At 45.8% G+C, this 25,912-nt stretch overlaps 1 protein-coding gene across 7 annotated transcripts in view; it reads right to left on the reverse strand.

Moving 5' to 3' along the window:
- Positions 1 to 25,912, reverse strand: part of CTNND2 (catenin delta 2) — a 982,006-nt gene that overhangs the window by 172,694 nt on the left and 783,400 nt on the right. For all 7 annotated transcript variants that reach the window (XM_070056591.1, XM_070056587.1, XM_070056589.1 and 4 more), the window contains one exon: positions 5,491 to 5,674. In XM_070056591.1, the coding sequence (XP_069912692.1) occupies positions 5,491 to 5,674 (184 nt within the window). The remainder of the gene's footprint in view (positions 1 to 5,490; positions 5,675 to 25,912) is intronic.

Here is a 25,912-nt window from a genome sequence, read left to right on the forward strand (position 1 = left end):
CTCCTGGCTTTGGATCAGTGCAGCTCTGGCTATTGCAGCCAAATGGGGAGTGAACCAGTGGATGGAAGACCTCTCTCTCCCTCTCTCTCTCTTCCCCTGTCCTTCTCTGTGTTACTCGTTTCAATAAATAAATAAATCTTTTAAAAAATGCATAGAGTTGGGGGTTGTGCTGTGGAGCAGTGGGTAAAGCTGCCAGCTGTAGTGCCTGCATCCCTTATGAGCACTGGTTGAATACCTGGCTACTGCACTTTTGATCCAGCTCCCTGCTAATGTGTCAGGGAAAGCAGTGGAAGATGGCCCAAGCGCTTGGGGCCCCGCACTCATGTGGGAGACTGGGGTGAATTTCCTGGCTCCTGGTTTCTGTCTGGTCCAGCCCTGTCTGTTGTGCCTACTTGGGGAGTGAACCAGCGGATGGAAGACTCCCTCTCTCTCTGACACTGCCTCTTCCTCTCTGTAACTCTGCTTTTCAAATAAATAAATAAATCTTTCCAAAAAAAAAATGCATGGAGTTGTCTAAAGATGAGATAGCATCAGATTTTCAGAATTTTGGTTCCTTAAGTCATAGATAGGCACATTTCCCTAACATAAATTTCACTCTGCTAAGCTTTTGGATATTTGCATTCATAACATTGTTTCTCTTTCTGAAAAATAAAAACAATCTCTTTTAGGGTAGTAATTGCTTAAGTTTTTAACCTTGGCTTCCCACCCAGAAATGATATAAACAAGTCTGAATCCCGCTAAGAACAGAAAAATGAAGACCAATAATTTCTAATAATCAGAGAAATCTACATTTACTTACCACATATTCCTACTTCTGGATTGGTAAGCTACACTGGTTTAGAAACTACTATCCTAATAAAAGACTTTTATTTTGTTTTAAATTTCATTTTCTTTATCTACGTGAAACTGTAGTTGCAGAAACAGACCAATAACATCAACTTATCTTAAAGTTATGAAAAAACAAAGGATTGAGGATACTGGGAAAGTAACACTAATGTTATTATCTTGACTATGTATTAAGATATAGTCTTTTCTTTAAAAACAAAGAAGTCCTTGCAGTTTTAGTTGTCTAAATGGAGCTTTCAGGTGGGGATGAGTGACTAACTCTGCCCAAACCACCCGCCTACTCCACATCTTAGGTGTTAGGAGAAAAAGTATGGGAAGCCAGAAAGGAGGGAGATGGAGAAAGCAAATGACATCACAGGAAAAATGGATGATGCTGGCCAAGTGAGTGCCACTCAGTACACGCTGAGAAGCAAACTGGCCCTCGCATCAGCTGGTTGGTTGTCCTGCTGTTTAAACGCAGGTCTATTGATCATCTCATTCCTGTGGCTGGCAGAGCAGGAATGGTCTGAACCTAGAGGCAGGGTGTAGCTCAGGCACTGGCTTCACCACTGATGAAACCTTTAGCTACAGGGTTTATGGTGGGTGTGAGAACCAACAACACACGAAGCAAACTTCCAGGTCCCTGGAGGACAGGGGTTTGATGAATAATCCTAACACTCTATTTAAACGCTGTTCTACTCCCTGTTGGCGTTGTGTCTCAAGTGCACCTGCCAGAGCATAGCGTCACTCTTCCTGGCCCTCACCCTTTCTTGCTGCTCCCACTGGTGAAGGACTTATTACACTTGGCCCGGTTTCACCTGATCCACAAAGCCTTTGCTGACCACGTGTGGCTGAGCTAGCTATGGTCACGCCATGGCTCAAGGTTTGGGTGCCAATTTTTTTTGGGTGCTGATTTTTTGCACTGGATTACGAGCTTCTGAAGGGTGGGGACAGCCAATCTATCTCTGCCTCTGTGGTCCCTTGCTTGCACACAACAGGTGCTCAGCAAATGCTCATGGGATGAAATTGCTCAAAGACAGGAGCAGCACAGAAAGCAATCTCTTAAATGGGGCAAAGATCTAAGCTTTGTGTGGAAACTCATACACTAGAATCTAAAACCTGTTGCGATGCAGGCATGTGTCTGTGTTTTGGCATGTTGCCAACACTGTTTCTCAGTACACGATGGGCAAGAATAGAAGTTCCTTGAAAGCTTACATTGGATGGTTCTTATTTGATAAATTCACCTTTGCCCCTTTCCAAGGCTGTTTTCTTCTTTTCCTAGTTCAACATGCTCATTTATGTGGAATGATTCAGAAACACTTTTCAGTAAGAATGGAAAAATCACAATGTTGCCTATGTTGAGGCAGAAGTTTAATACATAAAAGGGAAAGCTAATGTTTCACTAAACAGGTGCCCTTGACTTAGGGTCGAGTCCACATAAACCCACTCTAAGCTGAAAATACCAGTAAGAGGAAGACACATTCACTCCACGTACGCTCCTGAACATCCTAGCTCAGCAATACTGCACACTGCTGGTGGTTTCCCCTATGGACTGCAGGGCTGACACAGAGCCACACTCACTGCCACCACCCAGCATGGTCGGGGAGGACCTGGTCCCACAGCGCCAGCCTGGGTAAAGATCAAAAATCCAAATTCTAAATGTGTGTGTGTGTGTGTGTGTGTGTGTGTGTGTGTGTTTTAACAGGCAGAGTGGACAGTGAGAGAGAGGGAGAGAGACAAAGGTCTTCCTTTTTGCCGTTGGTTCACCCTCCAATGGCCGCCGTGGCCGGCGTGTTGTGGCTGGCACACCGCGCTGATCCAAAGGCAGGAGCCAGGTGCTTATCCTGGTCTCCCATGGGGTGCAGGGCCCAAGCACCTGGGCCATCCTCCACTGCACTCCCTGGCCACAGCAGAGAGCTGGCCTGGAAGAGGGGCAACCGGGACAGAACCCGGCGCCCCGACCGGGACTAGAACCTGGTGTTCCGGCGCCGCTAGGCAGAGGATCAGCCTATTGAGCTGCGGCGCTGGCCCCAAATGTGGTTTCTAATGCATGCATATCACTCCCATACCTTCATAAAATCAAAACATCGTGAGCCGAAACCATCATGTGTTGGGGACTGTCTTCCTCACAGTGGGCTCTGCTTCGTCAGTCGTAGAGCAAACTCAGAAAAGTAGTAAACCACTAAACCTAGCTGCATGAAACGTGGTTGCATCTTGGCAAAGAAAAACTGATTTTGGTAGCAAAGATTCTTCCTAAATCAATGTCTTCCTTTATCGCTTCCTATGACACAGTCACGGCCAGCAGCAGCAGAAGCAAAGGCCACACTTCTGCATGTGCAGAGGGGCAGGCGGATGGGAACCACCCTGTGCTAACCTAACTGCTTTCTCACAGTCCAGCCCCTAAATTCAGCCAGGTGACTAGCACTGGGGCAGTTTCTTCATTCAATGATATTGAATAGACACTCATCACACTGGTGGCCCACATATCATAAAGACCTAACTGTGACATTCTGTCATTCAGGCAGAATTTTAACTGAGAGAGCTAACCAGCTCTTTACTGATTTCCCTTCTGCAAGTGGCTGCGAGGCCATGGCTGCTCTTGGGAAGAATGATGCACTACTAATAGAGAGATCTAGGGAGCGAAACAGGACTTGAAATGTGCAGGTAACTCACACAGAAGACGCCAGGCATGAGACTAGAAGTGCCTACCATTTTAATGCGGGAAGAGTTACATTTCTTCTGGTGGGTCAGGCATTTTTCTGAAGGAAGCAGAATCTAAGAGGTTATAAAATGAGGCCACAGTAGGGGGTTTTGGAGAACAGTACAGTTTGGCTTATGGTAGAGTTTATCCGAAGAAACTGTCAAAAGTACATTGTTTCATGACCTGAAGGAAAAGCAGAGTTATCAGGGGGCTCCCACTCCCCAGATGGATGTGTATAGATGTTTGTGGAAGAGCTCTCTGCACACACATTCCCAGGAACACTCACAACCTCTCAAGACCGGAGGCTGTGGGGGCTGGCACTGTGGCAAAGCAAGTTAAGGCCCCGGTCTGCAGTGCCAGCATCCCATGTGGGCACTGGTTCAAGTCCCGGCTGCTCCACTCCCAAACCAGCTCTCTGCTATGGCCTGGGAAAACAGTTAAAGATGGCTCAAGTCCCTGGGCCCCTGCAGCCACGTGCGAGACCTAGAAGCAACTCCTGGCTTCGGATCGACATATCTCCGGCCACTGCAGCCATCTGGGGAGTGAACCAGCGGATGGAAAACCTCTCTCTACCTCTCTGTAACTCTGCCTTTCAAATAAATAAATAAACAAATCTTTAAAAAAAAAAAAAAAGACCAGAGGCTGCAAGCATGGCAATGAATATTCATGAGCTGATTATTATTAATGTCAGCAAGGTGATTTTGTTTGCACTTGGTGAAGACTGGTTTTTTAAATACCTAGAAACCAACCAAATGTAGGAGACATGGCATCTCTGAGCCGGCCTGTATAAAGCAATTCTGCTCATTCTGCTTGGATGCAGATCACCTGATTAGGTCTTTTTAATCACGCCCTTTTGCCCCATCCCATCAACTTCATCCAGCCAAGATCTCCAACTTTGGTATAAAACACAGCATCCTAGGATGCACAGCTTCTCGATTTTAGAACTACATCTTGATTATTACTTTCTTTCCTCTGAGTAAAAATTAAGCAAGACACAAGGATGATTCTAAGAAATCCCAATAGATTTCTAGAGAGTCACTTTTGCAAAAACGCCTCAGGGGAGAATTACAACACATTTGCGACTTATTATTTTTTAAAGAATTAATATGAGGCCTTATTAAAGAGCTATTTCTAAGAATTACAGGCTCCCAACTGGCATTGTGATGCAGTAGGTTAAGCTTGCGCCAGTCATGCTGGCATCCCATATGGGCACTGGTGTGCTACACTGGCGTTCCACTTCTGAGCCACCTCCCTGCTAATGGCTGGGGAAAAGCAGCAGAAGATGTTCCAAGTGCTTGGGTCCCTGCTACCCATGTGGGGGACCCGGAGGAAGCTCCTGGCTCCTGCCTTGGGCCAGGCTGTTGCAGTCATTTGGGAAGTGAACCATCACATGGAAAATCTCTCTCTATTTCTCTCTCTCTTTCCAAAACTCTGCCTTTCAAAATAAATAAAAATATTTTAAAAATAGAATTATAGGCTCTTATAGTAAATGAAAAATTACCAAAACAAACAAATAAACAAACAATAAAATGAGGAAAATAGCTACTGGTGGCAGTAACCTACATCTCTACGTATGGATTCTAGACTCTCTCCAACCAGCGGGCCTGCCTGACCTCCTACATGTATGATGTAACATAGCATAAAATTACTATGGACCCCTGTTTTCAATAAAAGAAAATAACTTATTTTTGATGGGAATTAAAATCTTTATCTTTTTCCCTGGACCTATGAAGTCGTATTAAAAAGTTCAAACCCTGGTTTAGGTGTAGGGTGGAGGAAGATGCTCGTGCTCCTCACTAGCTGATTAGAGATGCTTTTGTTAGTGTCTTGTCCCCCACGGCCACCTCTCCACTCACCACTGCAGAACCAGCCGACCCCTAGTAAAACAGCGGCTGAAGTTACAGAGAGAAAAGTGACATCACCAAGAAGATGGCAAGCAGAGAGCCTCGTGGCACAGGACTGACCTTAGGCACCCAGTGGCATTGCGCAGCACCTGTGATGAATGCAGCTGTATTTTCCGATCATCCTGCAGAGGCGAATTCTCCCAGCCCGAGTGGGGTATTATCACGGCGTTGGTCAGCACTGCCAGGGCGTCCTGGATGATTGGCATTTTGAGTGCATCGCACGACGAGAGGTTCCACAGGACTCCTGCAAAAGGTGCAGAGAACAGGTTTGGCATGGCCTCCAGCTTTGCTCATCTCAAACTGGTTTCCTTATTGGAATTAGCAGTATTAGCAGGAAGGATTCAGATGGTGCAGGCAGGAGTCCCAGAGCATGTCCTTAATTTTAGAACATCTGTGTGAACCCAGCTAAAAGCATGCTGTGAAAATCTGATGAGCAAGTGGGGAATGGTGACTGGATTCTCTTTGTTTCATCATGGCGAGTCTCATACACTGTGAGATTGCAGGGAGGCTGCCAAGCAGGCTGCCATCTGCTATGCACTGATACAATGTGCTCAAGTGCTCCAACTCTAGCCAAGATCAAAGAAGCAGTAGTAGACCTCTCTTCCTTGAGTGTGGCGAAAGGAGCAGGAGAGTGGAAAAAGCACATGTGCACTGGACAGAGTAGACATCACGAGCATCAACAGAGCAAACCCAAATTTGTAGGACAAACAGAATGTTCCAGGCTTTCACATTTTTACAAAAGGAGACAAATTTCAGGGGCTGGCGCTGTGGCATAGTAGGTTAAGCCTCTGCCTGCAGTGCCAGCATCCCATGTGGGTGCCAGTTCATGTCCTGGCTGCTCCACTTCTGATCTGGCTCCTTGCTGATGGCATGGGAAAACAGTGGAAGGTGGCCCAAGATGGCCTTGCCTCCACGTGGGAGACCTGGAAGAAGCTCATGGCTCCTGGCTTCAGATTGGTCTGGCTCTGGCCTATGTGGCCATTTGGGGAGTGAACCAGCAGATGGAAGACCTCTCTGTCTCTCTCTCTCTCTGTAACTGTGCCTCTCACATCAATCAATCTAACAAAAAGAGACTAATTTTAGAAAAGTTCATGAGCATTGTATATATAAAACACCATTTTAAAATGTTTTAAAAAATTTTTTGTTTATATTTACACTTTAACCAGGTGAGATTTTGTTTCATTTGCTATGTAAAGGATAGAATAAACAGAACATATTTATTTCTGAATTTTGTTTTACAAATTCCTTGCATTGTACATGCTGAACTATCCAAGGACATTAATAATACAAATCTGAATGTTAATAATTAAGTAAGTGACCATAAAAGTAGAGTGATTATAGAGTTCTATAAAAATGTGACCATGGAGATAAACTCTTCCAGCTGTCTTTAGAAATAACTTGGGAATTTTATGTAAGTGAACATTAAAGAAACAAAACATTCTTGGTGTCCAGTATGCATAAAGCAATCCTTTGGTGCAGAAGGTCAACTTGAAGGCACATTTGTCCTGTTTGAGTAAATAAAGTTTTATTAGAACAGAGGCATGTCTGACATTCATTTACATACTTTCTATGTCTGCTTTTGTCCTCAAGTAAAAAGTCCAGAGTTTCTGACAGAAATTTCAGAGCAAACAGCCGCAATAATTTGTTATTCAGCCTTTTCCAGAAACATTTCACCCAACCCTCCTTTATTGCCTCTGCTGTTGTCTATCTCCTTTAATGTGAATGTCTGCATTCTTATTAGTATCCTAAATCAAGTATACAAAAGATGCTCAGTGGTACACAGAAGGTGCTCAAAATGTATTCTGATTTTGACTGATTTGAAATAATAAGAATACTGGCCGGCGCTACGGCTCACTAGGCTAATCCTCCGCCTGTGGCGCCGGCACCCGGGGTTCTAGTCCCAGTTGGGGTGCAGGGTTCTAGTCCCGGTCGGGGTGCAGGATTCTGTCCCGGTTGCTCCTCTTCCAGTCCAGCTCTCAGCTGTGGCCTGGGAAGGCAGTGGAGGATGGCCCAGGTCGTTGGGCCCTGCACCTGCATGGGAGACCGGGAGGAAGCACCTGGTTCCTGGCTTCGGATGGGTGCAGCGCGCCGGCCATAGTGGCCATTTGGGGGGTGAACCAATGGAAGGAAGACCTTTCTCTCTGTCTCTCTAACTCTGCCTTTTCTTTTTTTAAAAAAGAAATACTAAGAATACTAACATACATTTATCTTGTTTTAAATAAAATAGGGAGCATTTATTAATCAGCTAATGAGTGTTCTACTACATTTTGATTAATTAACCAATGTTTTACTACATATGAAGCTGATTATTAACCCATTAGAGATGGTTACTAAATTTTTAATATTCATTCATTTGCTGTGTTACCAAAAATGTTATATTTTTATAGTAAACTAACTGGCTTTGCAGTTTAAAATTTATTTATTTTAAATTTATTTGAAAAGCAGAGGCAGTCGGTGAACTTCCCAAATGTCCCTAAGAGCCAATGCTGAGCCAGGCTGAAGCCACGAGCCCAGAGCTCAGTCTTGATCTGCAATGCAGGTGGCAGGGATCTGAGTACTTGAGTCACCATCTGCTGCCTCCCAGGGTTTGGATTAGCAGGAAGCTGGACCAAAAGTGGAGTAGCCAGGACTCAAACCAGGCACTCTGATATGGGTGTGGGCAGCCCCAGCGTGTCTTAAGCTCTGTGCCAAATGCGTGTCCTGCTTTTATGCAGTTTTTTTAAAAATTTTATTTAAGGTAGACAAATTTCATATATACAGATTTAGGAACATAGTGATACTTTCCACCCTACCCTCCCTCCCACCCACGTTCCCTCCCTTCTTCTTTCTTCCCCTCCTATTCCCACTTTTAATTTTGACAAAGATCTATTTTCAGTTTACTTTGTACTCATAATATTAACCCTACACTAAGCAAAGAGTTCAACAAATAGTATGAGGAAGAAAATCACTGCTTCTCAACAGTAGAGATCAAGGGCTGTAGACAACCATCAAATCTCAGAATGCCAATTGCACTCCCATAGATATCATTTACGGCACTCTGTTAGTTACCCCAGATCTGGGGAAAACATATGGTATTTGTCCTTTTGGGACTGGCTTATTTCACTAAGCATAATGGTTTCCAGTTGCTTTTCAGTTTTGATAAGCATATTAAAAAGAAATTAGTATCTTTCCCAGTATTTGAGGATAACTTTTAGCATCATCTTATTAATAGATTTATGTTCATTCTTCTAAGTATTAAATATAAAGAATAAAACAAAATATGATTCTTTTCATGAATAAATCCTGATTTGAAAATACTATTGCATGAAAAATTAAGCCTTGTAAATGTTTTAAAATATGGGTGATACTCATGTCTTGCCAGAAAATAATTTCCTCTAAAAACTGAACAGTGAAAGAAAAACTCTTGCATTTTATAACATGAAGGAATTTTTGCTATTTTCTAGTGAATGTGAAAGAAGTAGGGGGAGGAAGTGGGAGAAAGCAGAGAAAAACTGAATGCTAAATCCAACATCTGACAAGGGAAAAGATGGAAAAGAAGACCCATGCTCTCTCTTCTGTAGGCTGTTCCATCTCCTTCACCTTTCTCGTTAACTCATTAATTAGTGAATCCTAACTCAAATCATGCATGGACAGAAATGTCCTAGTACATTCCACCTTTCTAGACTGGCTCCATCTGGGAGTCGCATCCCAATGAACTTCTCCCTGCACTTGACTCATATCTCCAAATCTTCTCTCTTAATTTACAACAGCAACCCACAGGTACTTTCTGAACTGATAGAGTCACAGTGAATCTCTGCTGAGGACAACTCTATCACCTCCTGACTGGCAATGGCCACCTGCATGGAACCCGGCAGATTTCCTTTATGGGACTACAGAACACCAGCTGCACTACACCCTCTATGGGACTACAGAACACCAGCTGCACTGCACCCTCAACAGTTTGAGTTTGGGTTGGAGGATGTGGTCAGAGGCAAGCTTGCATAGGGGAGGAGTCAAGGGTGAGAAACAGCTGGCAACTTCACATCTGTCCTGCTACACCCCACTTACAATTCCACTCACACACCCACCCACCATACACACCCCCCCACACCACACACAACCCCTCATACCACACACCCATATCCCCCCACACAACCCCTCATACCACACACCCATACCCCCCACAACCCTCCCCATATCATACCCCCTCTGCCCCTACACCACATACCCTCAACCTCCCACACACTTTCCCACATTAAACACTCCCAAACCCCACATACCACATCACTCATACCCCCTACACAACCCTCCCACACCACATATACCCCATACAAAACCCACAACCCCACACACAACTCCCCAAATCACACTTACACCCCCACTCCCATCTTACATCCTCACACTACACCCTCCATCAACCCACACGTACCACACGCCACCACCCCCACTATACTCCCACATATAACTCCCAACACCACACACACCATAACCCACACATGCAACCCCTCTACCACACACACCCCACCACATACCCCCCATACAAACACAACCCCCTAAACCACACACTACAACACCCACCACCCTCCCATACCCCCACACACCACCTCAATCCCCCAAATACCACTGGCCACATACAACCACACACACCATACTCTTCTAAGCCACCACTCTACATACACAACCACACACACAACATAAGCATTACACATATACCATCTGCACCTCCACACACCACACACACATACATGCTACACACCCCCTATACTACTGATACGTCACACACACCACACATACACACACACACAACATATCCATCACACATAAACCATCTGCACCCCCACACACCACATATCACACCACACATACATGGTACACACCCCGCACACTATAGATACATCACACATACACACACACACTCACAACATATGTGTCACATATATACCATCTGCACCCCCACACACAACATATCCATCACACATACATCATTTACACCCCCACATACCACACATCACACCACACACACATACATGCTACACACACCCCACACTACACACACACACACACACACACCATTAGCCCTGAGGCACAGAGATCATGGAGAAACTGGACATACCCAGCCACTCTTGCTGAACAAATGGAGAAGTGTTTTGCTCAAATTTCTTTTCACTCTTTCCGCTTCCTTCTGTGGTGTTTTCAGTTACTCTGAAAAACTCTGACACGCCGTCCACTGAGAAACTCTGACACGCTGTCCACTGAGAAACTCTGACACACTGACCACTGAGAAACTCTGACACGCCCGTCCACTGAGAAACTCTGACACGCCGTCCACTGAGAAACTCTGACACACTGTCCACTGAGAAACTCTGACACGCCCGTCCTGAGAAACTCTGACACGCCGTCCACTGAGAAACTCTGACACACTGTCCACTGAGAAACTGACACGCCGTCCACTGAGAAACTCTGACACACTGACCACTGAGAAACTCTGACATGCTGTCCACTGAGAAACTGACACGCTGTCCACTAAGAAACTCTGACACACTGACCACTGAGAAACTCTGACACGCCCGTCCACTGAGAAACTCTGACACGCTGTCCACTGAGAAACTGACACGCCGTCCACTGAGAAACTCTGACACGCCCGTCCACTGAGAAACTCTGACACACTGTCCACTGAGAAACTGACACACTGACCACTGAGAAACTCTGACACGCCCGTCCACTGAGAAACTCTGACACGCCGTCCACTGAGAAACTCTGACACACTGTCCACTGAGAAACTCTGACACACTGACCACTGAGAAACTCTGACACGCCCGTCCACTGAGAAACTCTGACACGCCGTCCACTGAGAAACTCTGACACACTGTCCACTGAGAAACTCTGACACGCCCGTCCTGAGAAACTCTGACACGCCGTCCACTGAGAAACTCTGACACACTGTCCACTGAGAAACTGACACGCCGTCCACTGAGAAACTCTGACACACTGACCACTGAGAAACTCTGACATGCTGTCCACTGAGAAACTGACACGCTGTCCACTAAGAAACTCTGACACACTGACCACTGAGAAACTCTGACACGCCCGTCCACTGAGAAACTCTGACACGCTGTCCACTGAGAAACTGACACGCCGTCCACTGAGAAACTCTGACACGCCCGTCCACTGAGAAACTCTGACACACTGTCCACTGAGAAACTGACACACTGACCACTGAGAAACTCTGACACGCCCGTCCACTGAGAAACTCTGACACGCCGTCCACTGAGAAACTCTGACACACTGTCCACTGAGAAACTCTGACACGCACGTCCACTGAGAAACTCTGACATGCCTGTCCACTGAGAAACTGACACGCTGTCCACTGAGAAACTCTGACACACTGTCCACTGATAAAGTCTGACACGCCGTCCACTGAGAAACTCTGACTTGCTTGTCCACGGGTGGGGCCTCACTCCTTTCCTCCCCACGAGTGAAGTTCGGACTCCATGAGTCACTTCAGCCACAGTGCGAGTGGCTTGAGAGAAGGTCTGCGCTCCCTCCCAGCTCGGCCTCTCTGATGCTGCTGACTGGAGGGGAAGGGAGCCCGCAGGTCACCCACACCCTCCCACAGCCCCAGGGAGCCCCTCAGACAACCCCACTCGACTCAACCCCACTCGTGCCTCTGGGTGGCTTCAGCAGAGGCTGGAGCCAGACCCACTCAGCTCCGCGGCTCCTGGACTTGGAGAACTGCTCACTGCCCTGATCTGTTAGGTCCTGGGGCAGTCTGCTCCATGTCCCTCTCTCCTCCCCAGCCGCTCCCTGCCCCCATCCCTCTCTGTTCCTCCTTCCCTACTCTTCCTCCCATTGGTCAGCGACTCCTGTCCCCTCTGGCATTTCTTTACACTGGTTACTCCTCTCCTTCCTGTGATCAGCTTGTTCTCTTTTTCCTTCCATCTCCTTCACCCTCTTCCTAAATTCGACTGTGAGGGCTTGAAAGACAGGGCAAGGATTCAGCTAAACACTGTAACTGAATCTAGAATACATCCTAACTGAAACAGGCTCTTTCTTTGAAAAACTGTCTTTCTTTATAATTGCAATTTATTAATTTAATTTTTAATTAAATTAATTTCTCTAATCTGAATAATCAGCATAATCCTGCCTTAGCTTCTACGAGCCACCAATGGACACTGCTACTGGCACACAGGTGTGAAGTAGAAGATGGGCTCCTGCTGCTCCTCCGCACGCGGAGGAGCCGCACCGGACCGGACGCTTGTTGTTCCCTTTTTTACAAGTCCTTTCTATAGTAAAGTAAGAATAAGTAAACAGCAAACTCCCAAAGCAAGAATGAGTAGAGAGAAATGAGAAAGAACGAAGTAACGAACTTCCCCGCGAACTCTCCAACGCACTCTCCAACCAACCCACACCACCATGCCGTCTCTCTCCTCCTATATTTTTCCACTTCTTCCCGTTTCTTCCCTCCTAGGTTTTCTTATCCGAGTCACGGCACCATTATGTCGCTCCCCGTCTTCGTGGAGGAACGACACAGGACCCTGCGCTGTTCTTTTGTCTGCTCGGCCCTCCCCGGGTTTGCTGCTGGTTCTTCCTGGGTTGGCTACCGTCCCTTCCACCTCCGTGGAAGGGCGGTTCCCCCTGCCACCTTCCCCACTTCCGCGGGGGAGAGGCACACCGCCGGCCGGCTCTCTCGGGGGCTGCATAGGTGTTCCTTCAGTTAGATGTTCCTCCTAGATGTTCCTGGTGCATGTTGTCTCTCTCCTCCTTTATAGTCCTCTTCCACCAATCCCAACTCTGCTACCCACACGCCGAGTACGCTGCTCTCCTCCAATCAGGAGCAGGTCCTACAGTTTATTGGTTGAACTGGAGGCAGCTGCGTAGAAGCTGTTTCTCCCTTCTCAGCGCCATATTGTGGGAGAGCAGATGCATAGAATAAGTCTTAATTCCAGTAACTTAGTCTAGTCCGGGTTGCTCCCCACAGGCTCCTGGCTGCAGGAGACACGCTTGCTCCTTCTCTGCAGGCTTCCAGGGGCTGCCCGCATCCCTTGGCCTGAGGTCCTGATCTCTCTCACCTCCACTTTCATCCTCACATCACCTCTCTGACTCTGACCTTCCTGCCTCACTCACACGAGATCCCTAACTTAATCCCACCTGCAAAGCCCACCTGCAGCCACAGGCACAGCCTCCAGGAATTAGTCCCTGGACATCTCAGGGAGTCACTGTTCAGGCAACACACACCCCTTAACAATCTCCTGTGAGGCTTAAAACAAAGTTAAACTCCTTTTTAAAGATTTATTTATTAATTTGAAAGGCAGGATGACAGAGATAGAGTAGGAGGGAGAGAGGAGGAGAGAGCGAGAGTGAGAGAATCTTCCTCCACTGATCACTCCTAAAAAGCCACAATAGACAAGACTGGGCCAGGCTGAAGCCAGCAGCAGAAACTCCACGCAGGTCTCCCATGTGGGTGCAAGGGGCCCAAGTGCTTGAGTCATTGTCTACTGCCTTCCCAGGTACATCTGCAGGGAGCTGACTTGGAAGTAGAGTATCCAGGACTTGGAACTGACACTCGGCTATGGGATGCCAGCATTCCTACAGTGCCACAATGCCAACCCCAAATTAAATTTTTTATAGTAAGCTTCATGGTCTGGCCTGTCCCTACATCTCAACTTCATCTTGCATCAGATTCATTCTTTCACTGATCAAGTCTACACATCCTAAGAAACTATGTGCCAGCTCTGTTTGATGCAGATGAGATATGTCAGTGAGCACATCAAGAATCCCATGCCCTGTGACTAGATGTTGCCAAGACTACAACCTTCCACGCCAGGGGCCTGATCCTGCTCTGTTACACCACAGGTGCTTTGGGTTCTTGCTGCCTCATCTGGAACATTCTTCCCCACATCCCTCCCTGGCTAATCCCCTTGCCTTTCACGTGTCACCATAAATGTGCTAAACTCAGCAAGGACTTTCTGAGTCAGTGCAAGCTGCCTTTCCAGATGCTTGCTGTCAGATCTCCTATTTTAATTTTCAGTAGGGGCCTATGGCCAACTCATACTTCCCGTGGCTTTTCATTACTTGTTGATTTTCTGTTGCTTGCTCATTGTTCCTCTCCGGAACGTGTCCTAGCCATGCAGTGATGGCAGACGCTTGTCTGAGGGTTCAGAGCACAGAGAGGGAGCTCCGACACCCATGCAATGCTCTCCAAACACAGCCTGCAAAAAAGCCAGAACCAACAGCTGTGTGGAGGGTCCCTTATATGATGCCACCTGCTCTAAGCACTGCGTGTTCTTCAAGTATTACAGGGTTAGCAAAATGACATAATGACTTCAAATAATAAATAGTAGACACGAAATATAATTTTATAAATAATGAATCCAAATGGCAATATAAAATGTTATTTAAATGGGATTACAGATCTTGGATCTACAACAATTGTTTTAGCTAGTAGGGAAAATTATATTGCTAAAAATATGAACCTGTTTATCATTAGACGGCTTATCTCTGGCATTTCATTTTGGTGATTTTCTCAGATTAATTCCCTAATAATTCTAAATTGACCAAGGTAATATTAAAATTTTAATTCATAAAAAGCTGTAGAATAGACTGAATTCCACTAGTGTTCAGTATACAAGTAAGTCCATCCATTCTTATCTGAAGGGGACATAAAATATTTTATTATTTCTATTGATGGTCACTACCAAATTTTAACTGACCTGGTGAAAATGTACTGATTTCCAGATTATAATCAGTAATAAAACTATCTTATAAGGCACATTTCCTTTAATTATGGGTATTCTATAGCTTTTATTAGTATAAAATTATTACTGTTCCAAATATAATTTTAATAGTGGGTTTCATTGAGAAGACACTTAAATAACTAATTATGAATACGACATATATTTAAAATATGGTTTATTTTTACTTCAGGCACAGGATGGCTCTTTTCCTTGAAATTATCCATATTCATGAGCAGTAACTGGTTTATTAAAATTTCCTCAATACAACCTTAATTACTTTCATTTGATTCTTTACTTTGTTTTAATAGAGGGTGACTGTGGTTTCTCTTTCCTGAAACACACAAGATTATCTGGGGGAAAAAAGTTAACAGACTACCAGACACTGTTAGTAATGGCCAGTCATAGATTATGGTGAAATCAAGCAGAGCTCAAGGCTGAGCAAGACTTTAACCCATCCCCCTTTTGGCTTCCAGCCTTCTCCCTGCAGCACAACTCTCTAACATGGGAGAGGCTCAAACCAAAGCCTAGAGCAAAATTAGGCTTAATTCATCTTAAACAGATGTTTTAAAAATTAAACATTCAAAACAAAGCACTTGATTAAAAAGTAATGCATTTATGAGGGTTTTTTTTTTTTTAAAACAAATCTCTCATTTCTCTTATTTTGAGAGTGACAGTTGCTGTACCTGAGTAAAGGGAGAGGAAAAGAAAGAACAATAGGGCAAGAAGTTCATTTTATAATAACGTCAGAGCTAGGTCTTGTTGGAGGGGCCCCGGGGGGCACTTCCATTACCCTAGCCACCTCTTCCTGTTCACATTCTGAGGCTGTAAGCGGGTGGACAGTGGCTGTTTAAAACCTGGGGACTCATGATACTCTGAGCTCATGTTGTGTGTGTGTACCTGCAACATGTGCACCTGCTATATTGTGCACCTGCTACATGTACACACCCTCTACATGACCCTAAGAAGCAATGGCCCTTAAGGATCATCTTGACAGTCCTTCCAGATGGAAAAGATCCAAAAATACACTCACGAGATGTTTTAAACAACAAAAGCATTTATCTATGTTAAAGTTTACCAAAATATTGCCATGGCATTGGGCAATTCCTGAGATCCAAAACTCCTCAAGCTTTCTTGAGGAGTTCCAGGGGTAGGTGAACCAGATATAATGACCTTTAAGTCTCTTTAATATTCTTGAGGAGGAAAATGCAGTGGCCTTTGCAAGGGGAGGTCAGTCCTAGCATTTAAGCTCAGTCATTCCAACTTGAGAGACTCACAGGGATGCCGGGGAGATGATAAGGCTGCTGGAGATGGTACAAGGCAGGGTGAGGTGGGAGGAGAACCAAACTGCTTAGTTGGCACTTGTAAACTGTCACTGTCTATGGCCTCACTTGGCTCTTTGTTCACAGACGAACTGTTCTTAAAATTATCACATACACATAAATGCTGAGAACGAAGCAGACTGATTCCTGCTCATTTTCAAACTGCACACAGAACTTGCTTAATTCCTGGATGGACAGCAAGTAGTGTCGCTCCCCCTCTTCGTGGAGGAACGACACAGGACCCTGCGCTGTTCTTTCGTCTGCTCGGCCCTCCCCGGGTTTGCTGCTGGTTCTTCCCGGGTTGGCTACTATCCCTTCCACCTCCGTGGAAGGGCAGTTCCCCCTGGCCGCATTCCCCACTTCCGCAGGGGAGCGGCACACCGCCGGCCGGCTCTCTCGGGGGCTGCACGGGTTCCCTTAGATGTTCCCCATAGATGTTCCTGGTGCATGCCGTCTCTCTCCTCCTTTATAGTCCTCCTCCGCCAATCCCAACTCGGCTGCCCACACGCCGAGTACGCTGCTCTCCAATCAGGAGCAAGTCCTACAGTTAATTGGTTGAACTGGAGGCAGCTGTGCGGAAGCTGTTTACTTCTCTCCCAGCGCCATATTGTGGGAGAGCAGATGCATAGAATAAGTCTTAATTCCAGTAACAGTCTAGTCCGGTTTGCTCCCCACAAGTAGGTTGTTCTTTATATATGAAAGTCATTCTGAGTGCTGCTATTACACACCAGGCAGATTCTAATTGGCGATGATAAAACTGACCAGGTTCCCATGAGCTATATAAATGGTGAAGTTCCGACATAACTTTGCTGTAACATGCAACCATCACTACTGAGGGCTCCCTTGTTCCAAGCCAAAATTGACCCTGATAACATGCTGGTATCCAAATTTCAGCATCAGCAGCCTTGATTAAAAGTATAGATCAAGCTCGAAAAAGATTATTCCTTTTAGTATTTTTTGTTCTACTTAATACAATTGGTTGAACTCTTTAATTAACATACAATTATTCTTAGGTGTTTAAATTTAACTGAAAATTGATCCCTGTTAAATATAAGAGTTGGAATAAGAGAGGGAGGAGATGTACAGTTTGGCACATGCTCAATCAGACTTACACCTAATAGTAGAGTTAGAAATGTGCCAGGGGGTTCCAATTCAACCCCATCAAGGTGGCATGTACCAATGTCATCTCACTAGTCAAAGTGATCCGTTTCAGTTCATAATTGATCATAATGATAGAATTAAGTGTCAAAGGGATCACATAAACAAGACTAATGTCTGCTAATACTAACTGATATAATTAAAATGGAGAGAATGATCCAACATGGGAAGCAGGATACACGGCAGACTCCTAGAATGGCAGATGTCCTAAACAGCACTCTGGCCTCAGAATCAGCCCTTAAGGCATTCGGATCTGGCTAAAAAGCCCATGAAAGTATTGCAGGCATGGAAAGCCAAGCCAAGACATTCTGGCAAAAAAAAAAAAAAAAAAATTACCTAAAATCTGTGAGTGAGATCCCAGTGGAAAGAATGGGCCATCAAAGAAGGAGGTACCTTTCTCTGAAGGGAGGAGAGAACTTCCACTTTGATACGACCTTGTATAAATAAGATTGGAATTGGTGAACTCCAGAGGCTTCCATAGCCTTGGCAGCTCATGACAAGAGCCTTGGGTGATTACTGACGTCATAAATAAGAGTGTCAATTGTTAAATCAACAAAGGGAGTCACTGTGCACTTACTCCCCATGTAGGATCTCTGTCCTTAATGTGTTGTAGTATGTGAAGTAACAGTATAACTAGTACTCAAACAGTACTTTATACTTTGTGTTTCTGTGAGGGTGTAAACTGTTGAAATCTTTACTTAGTATATACTAAATTGATCTTCTGTATATAAACAGAATTGAAAATGAATCTTGATGAAGAATGGGATAGGAGAGGGAGTGGGAGATGGGATGGTTGCAGGTGGGAGGGGGGTTATGGGAGGAAAAAGCTGCTATAATCCAAAAGTTGTACTTGGAAATTTATATTTATTAAATAAAAGTTAAAAATATTAATACAAGCAAGAGGTCTATATTCACCTAAGTTTTTTTTAATCAATAATTTAAAAAGTTATCTTCATTGTTGTTTTAAGAACTTGATTTGCAAAGTAATTTTACAGACAAAACCCTATCACTTTCATTTTTATGAAAGAATCAAAACTTAGGTATGTATATGCTTTATCTTTGCATTCCAAATTGGAGCATGCACATCCTAGTTTCTTTGGAATTTTCCATTAAATGTGTGATGGTTAATTTTATTCTACTTGACTGGATTAAGGAATACCTAGAAACCCCGTAAGGGGTTCTTTTGGGTGTGTCTGAGGGCGTGACATTAGTGTGTGAGTGTAAGCAGAGCAAAAGTTGGCTTCTGTGTGGGCAGGCACCATCAGTCGCTGGATTGCCTGGTGTCGCTCCCCCTCTTCGTGGAGGAGCAACACAGGACCCTGCGCTGTTCTTTCGTCTGCTCGGCCCTCCCCGGGTTTGCTGCTGGTTCTTCCCGGGTTGGCTACTATCCCTTCCACCTCCGTGGAAGGGCAGTTCCCCCTGGCCGCATTCCCCACTTCCGCAGGGGAGCGGCACACCGCCGGCCGGCTCTCTGGGGGCTGCACGGGTTCCCTTAGATGTTCCCCATAGATGTTCCTGGTGCATGCCGTCTCTCTCCTCCTTTATAGTCCTCCTCCGCCAATCCCAACTCGGCTGAGTACGCTGCTCTCCAATCAGGAGCAAGTCCTACAGTTAATTGGTTGAACTGGAGGCAGCTGTGCGGAAGCTGTTTACTTCTCTCCCAGCGCCATATTGTGGGAGAGCAGATGCATAGAATAAGTCCTAATTCGAGCAACTTAGTCTAGTCCGGATTGCTCCCCACAGATCCCCCTTTCTTTTTATTTTTTGGCGTTGATACGCGCCTGTCTTCGGTGTCCCGCAGCACACACTCTGCTGTACTTGCTAGAGTTGCCACAGGCTCTTACAAGTCCTATCAATCAGGAAAACCGAATCCGGGTCCTCTCTTCGCCATTGTGTGGAGGTTTTTAGGCGCTGATGCGTGCCTGTGTTCGCTGTCCTGCAGCGCATGCTCTGCTCTGCTAGAACTGCCTGCAGGTGTTTACAAAACCTATCAGGCAAACCGAATCCAAGCCTTCTCATTGCCTTATTGTGGGGGAGACTTATTAGTGTTGGTTCGTGCCTATCTTCGGTGACCTGCAGCTCATACTCTGGTCGAGCTTTGCTGGCGCTTACCGCCTTAAATCAGGCAGACCGAATCCAAGCCTCCTAATTGTTGCATTGTGGGGAAGCTTTACTGATGTTAATTCGTGCCTGTCTTCGGTGACCTGCGGCTAGCCGCCCAGGTGCTCATCGCCTCACTAATCGGGCAGACCGAATCCAAGCCTTCTAATTGGCATGTTGAGGGGAGGCCTTATTTCTCTCTATTTCTCTATCTCCGGGCATTCCTATTTCTCCCATTTTACTTCTATCTTCCAGCATTCCTATTTCTCTCACTTTACTTCTAAAACTTCTGTTTCTCTTATCCCCGCAGCTTCCCGGCACCTCGCCCTGCCGGCAGCTTCACGGCTCCGCGCAGCTTCCCGGCGCCTCGCCCCGCCAGCGGGCTCCGCCCCGAGGCTGCTTCTCCGCGCCTCGCCGGCTCTGAGCCGCTTCAGCCCGCGCCTCATCTGCGCGGCTTCCCGGCTTTGCGCGGCTCCGCTTCGCGCGCTCCGCGGTCTCCACGCTTAACCCTTTCGCGTCTGAACCACGGCCTACGCCAGCGTTCCCTATCTATTCACGCCCCGTGCTCTCTCTGCACGCGGCGGCTTCCGCGAGTAACACAGCGTAGCTTGCGTCTCCACCACTAGCATTCAATCCAAGTTCCCCGGGCTAGCCTGGCGAATTCAACCCAGCGTACGTCTCCGCCCCACGGTTTGGCTTCCCGTCCTTTGCTCCCCGGGCTAATCAGACGGATCCCAATCTGGCTTGCGTCTCAGCTTCTGGTTTCAACTTTTCGCCCCCTATTCCCGGGCTAACTTGAGAATCCCAAAGTGGCTTTCGTTTCCGCCTTGGCCTGCCCCCCGCGGCTTCAATTTCCCTAACATTTTTCTCTACCCGGTATGTTTCCCCAAGCTTTCCTCCAACGATATTCCTCCCTCATTTCTCCTGGCCTCTCCCCACAGTCCGCATCCGAGTCTGTTTGTTCTAGCTTTCACTTTCACTTTCGACCTTAGAGATTTCTCCCAGCTTCCCCCCGTAGTCCGTATCCGAGTCTATGCCTAGGCTTTCAATAGTTTCTTCCGGCTCCTTTTTCGTCCGGCTTTTCCCTAGGCTGTTTGCTAGTCTCTCTCTCCGGTAATTTCCACTTCTTCCCGTTTCTTCCCTCCTAAGTTTTTTATCCGTCCTAGGTTTCCTATCCGAGTCACGTTTCTTCCCTCCTAAGTTTTCTATCCGTCCTAGGTTTCCTATCCGAGTCACGTTTCCTATCCGAGTTAGGTTTCCTATCCGAGTCACGGCACCATTATGTCGCTCCCCCTCTTCGTGGAGGAGCAACACAGGACCCTGCGCTGTTCTTTCGTCTGCTCGGCCCTCCCCGGGTTTGCTGCTGGTTCTTCCCGGGTTGGCTACTATCCCTTCCACCTCCGTGGAAGGGCAGTTCCCCCTGGCCGCATTCCCCACTTCCGCAGGGGAGCGGCACACCGCCGGCCGGCTCTCTGGGGGCTGCACGGGTTCCCTTAGATGTTCCCCATAGATGTTCCTGGTGCATGCCGTCTCTCTCCTCCTTTATAGTCCTCCTCCGCCAATCCCAACTCGGCTGAGTACGCTGCTCTCCAATCAGGAGCAAGTCCTACAGTTAATTGGTTGAACTGGAGGCAGCTGTGCGGAAGCTGTTTACTTCTCTCCCAGCGCCATATTGTGGGAGAGCAGATGCATAGAATAAGTCCTAATTCGAGCAACTTAGTCTAGTCCGGATTGCTCCCCACAGCCTGGAGAGACCACCTGCAGAAGGCAATCTGAGCCCTCACCATGTGAGGTGGCACACACTTGGCTCCTATCTTGGATGTCAGTTGCTGGTCTTTGGATTCCATAACTTATTCCCACAGCCCCCTCGCTGGCTCTCAGGCTCTTGGCCTCAAGCTGGGATTCAATTTTTGATTTCCCTGGTTCTAAGGCCCCTGGACTTGGACTAAGTCAGCTACTGGCAGCCCAGAGTCTTCAGGCTGCAGTCAGCCTGTCCAAGGACTTCCCAGAAGCCATCATGGTGTGAGCTAAATCCTCTAACAAGTTCCCCTTCATATACTTATATACATAGCCCATAGATTCTGTATCTAATGCAAAATATTCACAACAAAGGAATAAGGGGCCACATTTACCCAGGGAAAATAATGCCTGTCCCCACTGGGGACAACGTAGCCACTGTGCATGGAGGAGAAAGCTCTCTCATGGTAGTTTTTTAAAGTAATTGTACTTGAAAACAATTTGGATGTCAATGTCTGGTAGTAGCCATCTGTGAAAGTCATGGGTTCATCTTTAATTTCAGCATTTTATAAATGAGCCATAGAACTCTGTATTTCTCAATTCTCAAGAGGCCAACAGTTAGGGATATGAAATTAGGTTTGCTTGAAACTCCAACCTTCCTCAAAGACCTTGGGTTTGCCAGAACTTTGAAAAAATGTCCCTACAGCACCCAGGTTGAGTGTTATCATCTCTGAGAAGTAGCCCTGGGACGCTTATCTAAAAGTTGAAGCAGTCAAAGAAAATGTCCTTTAACTGACAATCACTATATTCTTGTATATACTGATACAAACGATTTCAGATAGTTTGGTTGTGTTTCTTGGTAGTGTTGTGCTATGAAATTACCTGAATTAAATAAAGTAACAAGTTTACCCTTTCAAAAACAGCCGATCGAGGGAGAGAGGGAAAAGCAGAGACAGACTGGATGGATAGATGGATGGATGGACAGATGGACGGATGGATGGATTTCCATTATCTGATGATTTAAAAAGTACAGGAGGTGAAATCACCATGATTTCCAGCCTTGCATTAAATGACACTGGGACACACAAAATTGGCCCCATGCACAAAGATGAGGCCAATCAAAAATAATCTGCTTGCCTGTGAATGTTTAGGCCATGAGCTAAACAGTGGCTTCTCAAAAGCAAGACATAACCCTCACTGTGCCAGCAGTCAAAATGCTGCCCAAGCCCCATGATTTCTTGCCTCGCAATACCCACCTGAAATTCACTCAGTCAAGGACCTTATGAATACTCTGCCCCAAGTCTCCCTCTTGATACTACAAGGAATCTTCAAAGACTTTGTGGGAAATATAAATTATGAAAACACTACATATAAATTTCAACTTCACTTTGCACCAAAATAAATTTAGCTTTGATTCATTTTTCAATGAACTCTTCACAGTCCCCTCAAATGAAGACTCTTTCAGGATAGAGAGCACTAACGTTACAACAGTAAGTCTAATAAACTTGGCTTTGTTGATCAACAGGCTTTTTCTGCTGGTCTATGGGAGCTGATATTGCCAACCCATGTAAAAGACTGAAGATGAGTTGCTGGGTAACTTCATCTTTGGCGAACACAGCAGCTGGCAACTTCCTGAATGTGTAAGGGATCTGGACTCATAAAGCCAAGATGATTCGGTGTAGGACAACGGCTGCTGTGCTGCTTGCCCTGTTGGTAAGTGTCACGCAAGCTCCATAGCCCACATATATCTTAGAAAGGCCTCAGGCTGCCATTCTAGATTCTGATCCCAGAGGGTAGAGGCAAGTATGAAATTCTACAGCCTCATTCAAAGATGGGATGGCTATTACCTAGGGATTTATTTTTTTTTTTGTACTACGGGTAGCATATCTACCTCATCCTTTGACTGTGGGTGTCAACATAAGGATTCAAATGTAATTTTTATGAGCTTCCATAGGTAAGAATTCCTGAATAGAGGACAACTTGGCCACTTGTCCAAAGTCTCCAGTGGGGTGGTTTATAAGAGCACTCTTAGTTACTACAGCTCTCAAGGAAAAGCAGCCCTGATGAGAGTATAGTGGCAGAGTACAAAGGGCGAGCTGAGAATCAAAGACTGAAGTTTTAATTTCCACTCTCCTGCAACCAGTATGAAGAAGAGCCTAGCCTTTAGTAGGTCCTCAATAGGGGCTTATTGTATGGGTAAACAATCAAATGAATGAACCAGTAAATGATGGAATGAACTTGCTGAGTCATGAAAATGCAATGCCAAATGCAAGAACCTCAAATTGTCTCGGATGGTGGCTGAGCGAGGTGTCCAAAATAAGATCACACTGAAAACAGAAAGACAAATAAAAAGATCACACTGAAAACAAACAAAGGTAAAGCCAGAGGGGTGGTGCAGTGGGTTAAGCCGTCACTTGGGACACCCACATCCAACTCTGAGTGCCGATTTGAGCACTTGTTCCTCTGCTTTTGATCTGGCATCCTCTGAATGAGCCTTAGAGCCAGTAGATGATGGCCCAAGTACTTGGATCTCTGTCCCCGATGTGGGAAACCTGGAAGGAGTTCCAGAAGCCCCTGGCTTCAGCCTAGCAAAGCCTGGTGGTTGCAGACATTTGGGAAGTGAACTGAAGACAGATAGATCTCTCTCTTCCTCCTTCTGCCTTTCAAATAAATAAATCTTTAAAAAATTAGTCAGAAATATATCATATTTTTGTGATCATGTTAAACATGAGGGCCTCTGATAATCACTTTGCATAATTTAATGCAAATAAACCTTCAGACAATCTCATGTTACTGATGAGGAAACAGAGAAACAGAAAAGCTGAGTTGGGGCCAGCACTGTGGTACAGCAGGTTAAGTTGCAGCCTGCAGTGCCAGCATCACATATGGGCGCTGGTTCAAGTCCCAGCTGCTCCACTTTCAATCCAGCTCCCTGCTAATATGCCTGGGAAAGCAGTGGAGGATGGCCCAAATGCTCAGGCCTCTGCACCCATGTGGGAGGCCAGAAGAAGCTCCTGGATCTTGGTTTCAGCCTGGCTAGCTTGGCTGTTGTAGCCATTTGAGGAGTGAACCAGCAGATAGAAGACCTCTCTCTCTCTCTCTCTGACTCTCTCTCTCTCTGTCACTCCCTCTCTCTCTTTCTCTATCTCTCTCCCTCTGTGTAACTCTTCCTTTCAAATAAATAAAAAATAAATCTTAAAAAAGAAAAAAACAACGAAAGCTGAGTCCCTTGTCCAAAGTCACTCAACTTGAAGGTGAAGATGGAGGTCAGATAAGAGGTTGACTGTGATGCATATGAACCATCAGAAAAATGTCAGGCACATGCATTTGCTACTTGAAATTGGAGAGAGATGATGTGGTTTGCAATCCTTTGAAGCAGAATACGTGAACACTAGAGAAAGTTCTGCTTTTCATCTTTCACCAACTTCTGCTTAGCCTCAGGTCATGCAGCCTGGGAAATTTCAAGAAGTCATTTGAGTTCACAGAATGAAGAACATTCAGTTTTGAAACTATTTTTAAAAAATAATTTTTCTTGCAAACATTTAATTCTGCTGACTTCTACTAACAAGAATAAATCTATAGTCTCTCTTGGAAAAAGCTAAACACACAGCAGGTTGAGTTGGGAGGTAAGTTTAAAATGAAATCTTCTGTTATTCACAACATTAACTTGGTGCAAAACTATGTCTTATTTTCAGTTACATCAACACTGTCTGGGCCGGCGCCACGGCTCAATAGGCTAATCCTCCGCCTTGCGGTGCCGGCACACCAGGTTCTACTCCCAGTTGGGGCACCGGATTCTGTCCTGGTTGCCCCTCTTCCAGGCCAGCTCTCTGCTGTGGCGAGGGAGTGCAGTGGAGGATGGCCCAAGCGCTTGGGCCCTGAACCCCATGGGAGACTAGGAGAAGCACCTGGCTTCTGCCTTTGGATTAGCGCGGTGCGCCGGCCGCAGCGCGCCGGCCACAGCAGCCATTGGAGGGTGAACCAATGGCAAAGGAAGACCTTTTTCTCTGTCTCTCTCTCTCCCTGTCCACTCTGCCTGTAAAAAACAAACAAACAAACAAAAACATTGTCTGATACGGTTGCTCCATCAACAGTAATATAACACCAATGATAATAATAAACTCACATTTATTGAGCTGTTACTGTGTCCCATGCAGTATTTTATTAAAACCTGACCACAACTCTAGGAGAGAGGTATGTTACTGGTTTTGTTTTACAGATGCATAATGAGAGATTTCAGAGGTAAAAAAGACCTCCCAAGGACAGATAACAAACAAGAGAGACTGAGCTGGGACATAAACACTGGCTCGCACTTCCCCAGTTCTATTTTCTTGGAGACACTCTATTCAGGGGTTATCTTTCACAGAAAATACATGACAGAGGGCAAGAACACTTAAGACTCAACTATAATTTCAGCTGATCACTTCAAATTTACATTTCTACCTTGCATTTCCA

This window comes from Oryctolagus cuniculus, chromosome 14, assembly GCF_964237555.1.
Source record: "Oryctolagus cuniculus chromosome 14, mOryCun1.1, whole genome shotgun sequence".
Classification (NCBI taxonomy): Eukaryota; Metazoa; Chordata; class Mammalia; order Lagomorpha; family Leporidae; genus Oryctolagus; species Oryctolagus cuniculus.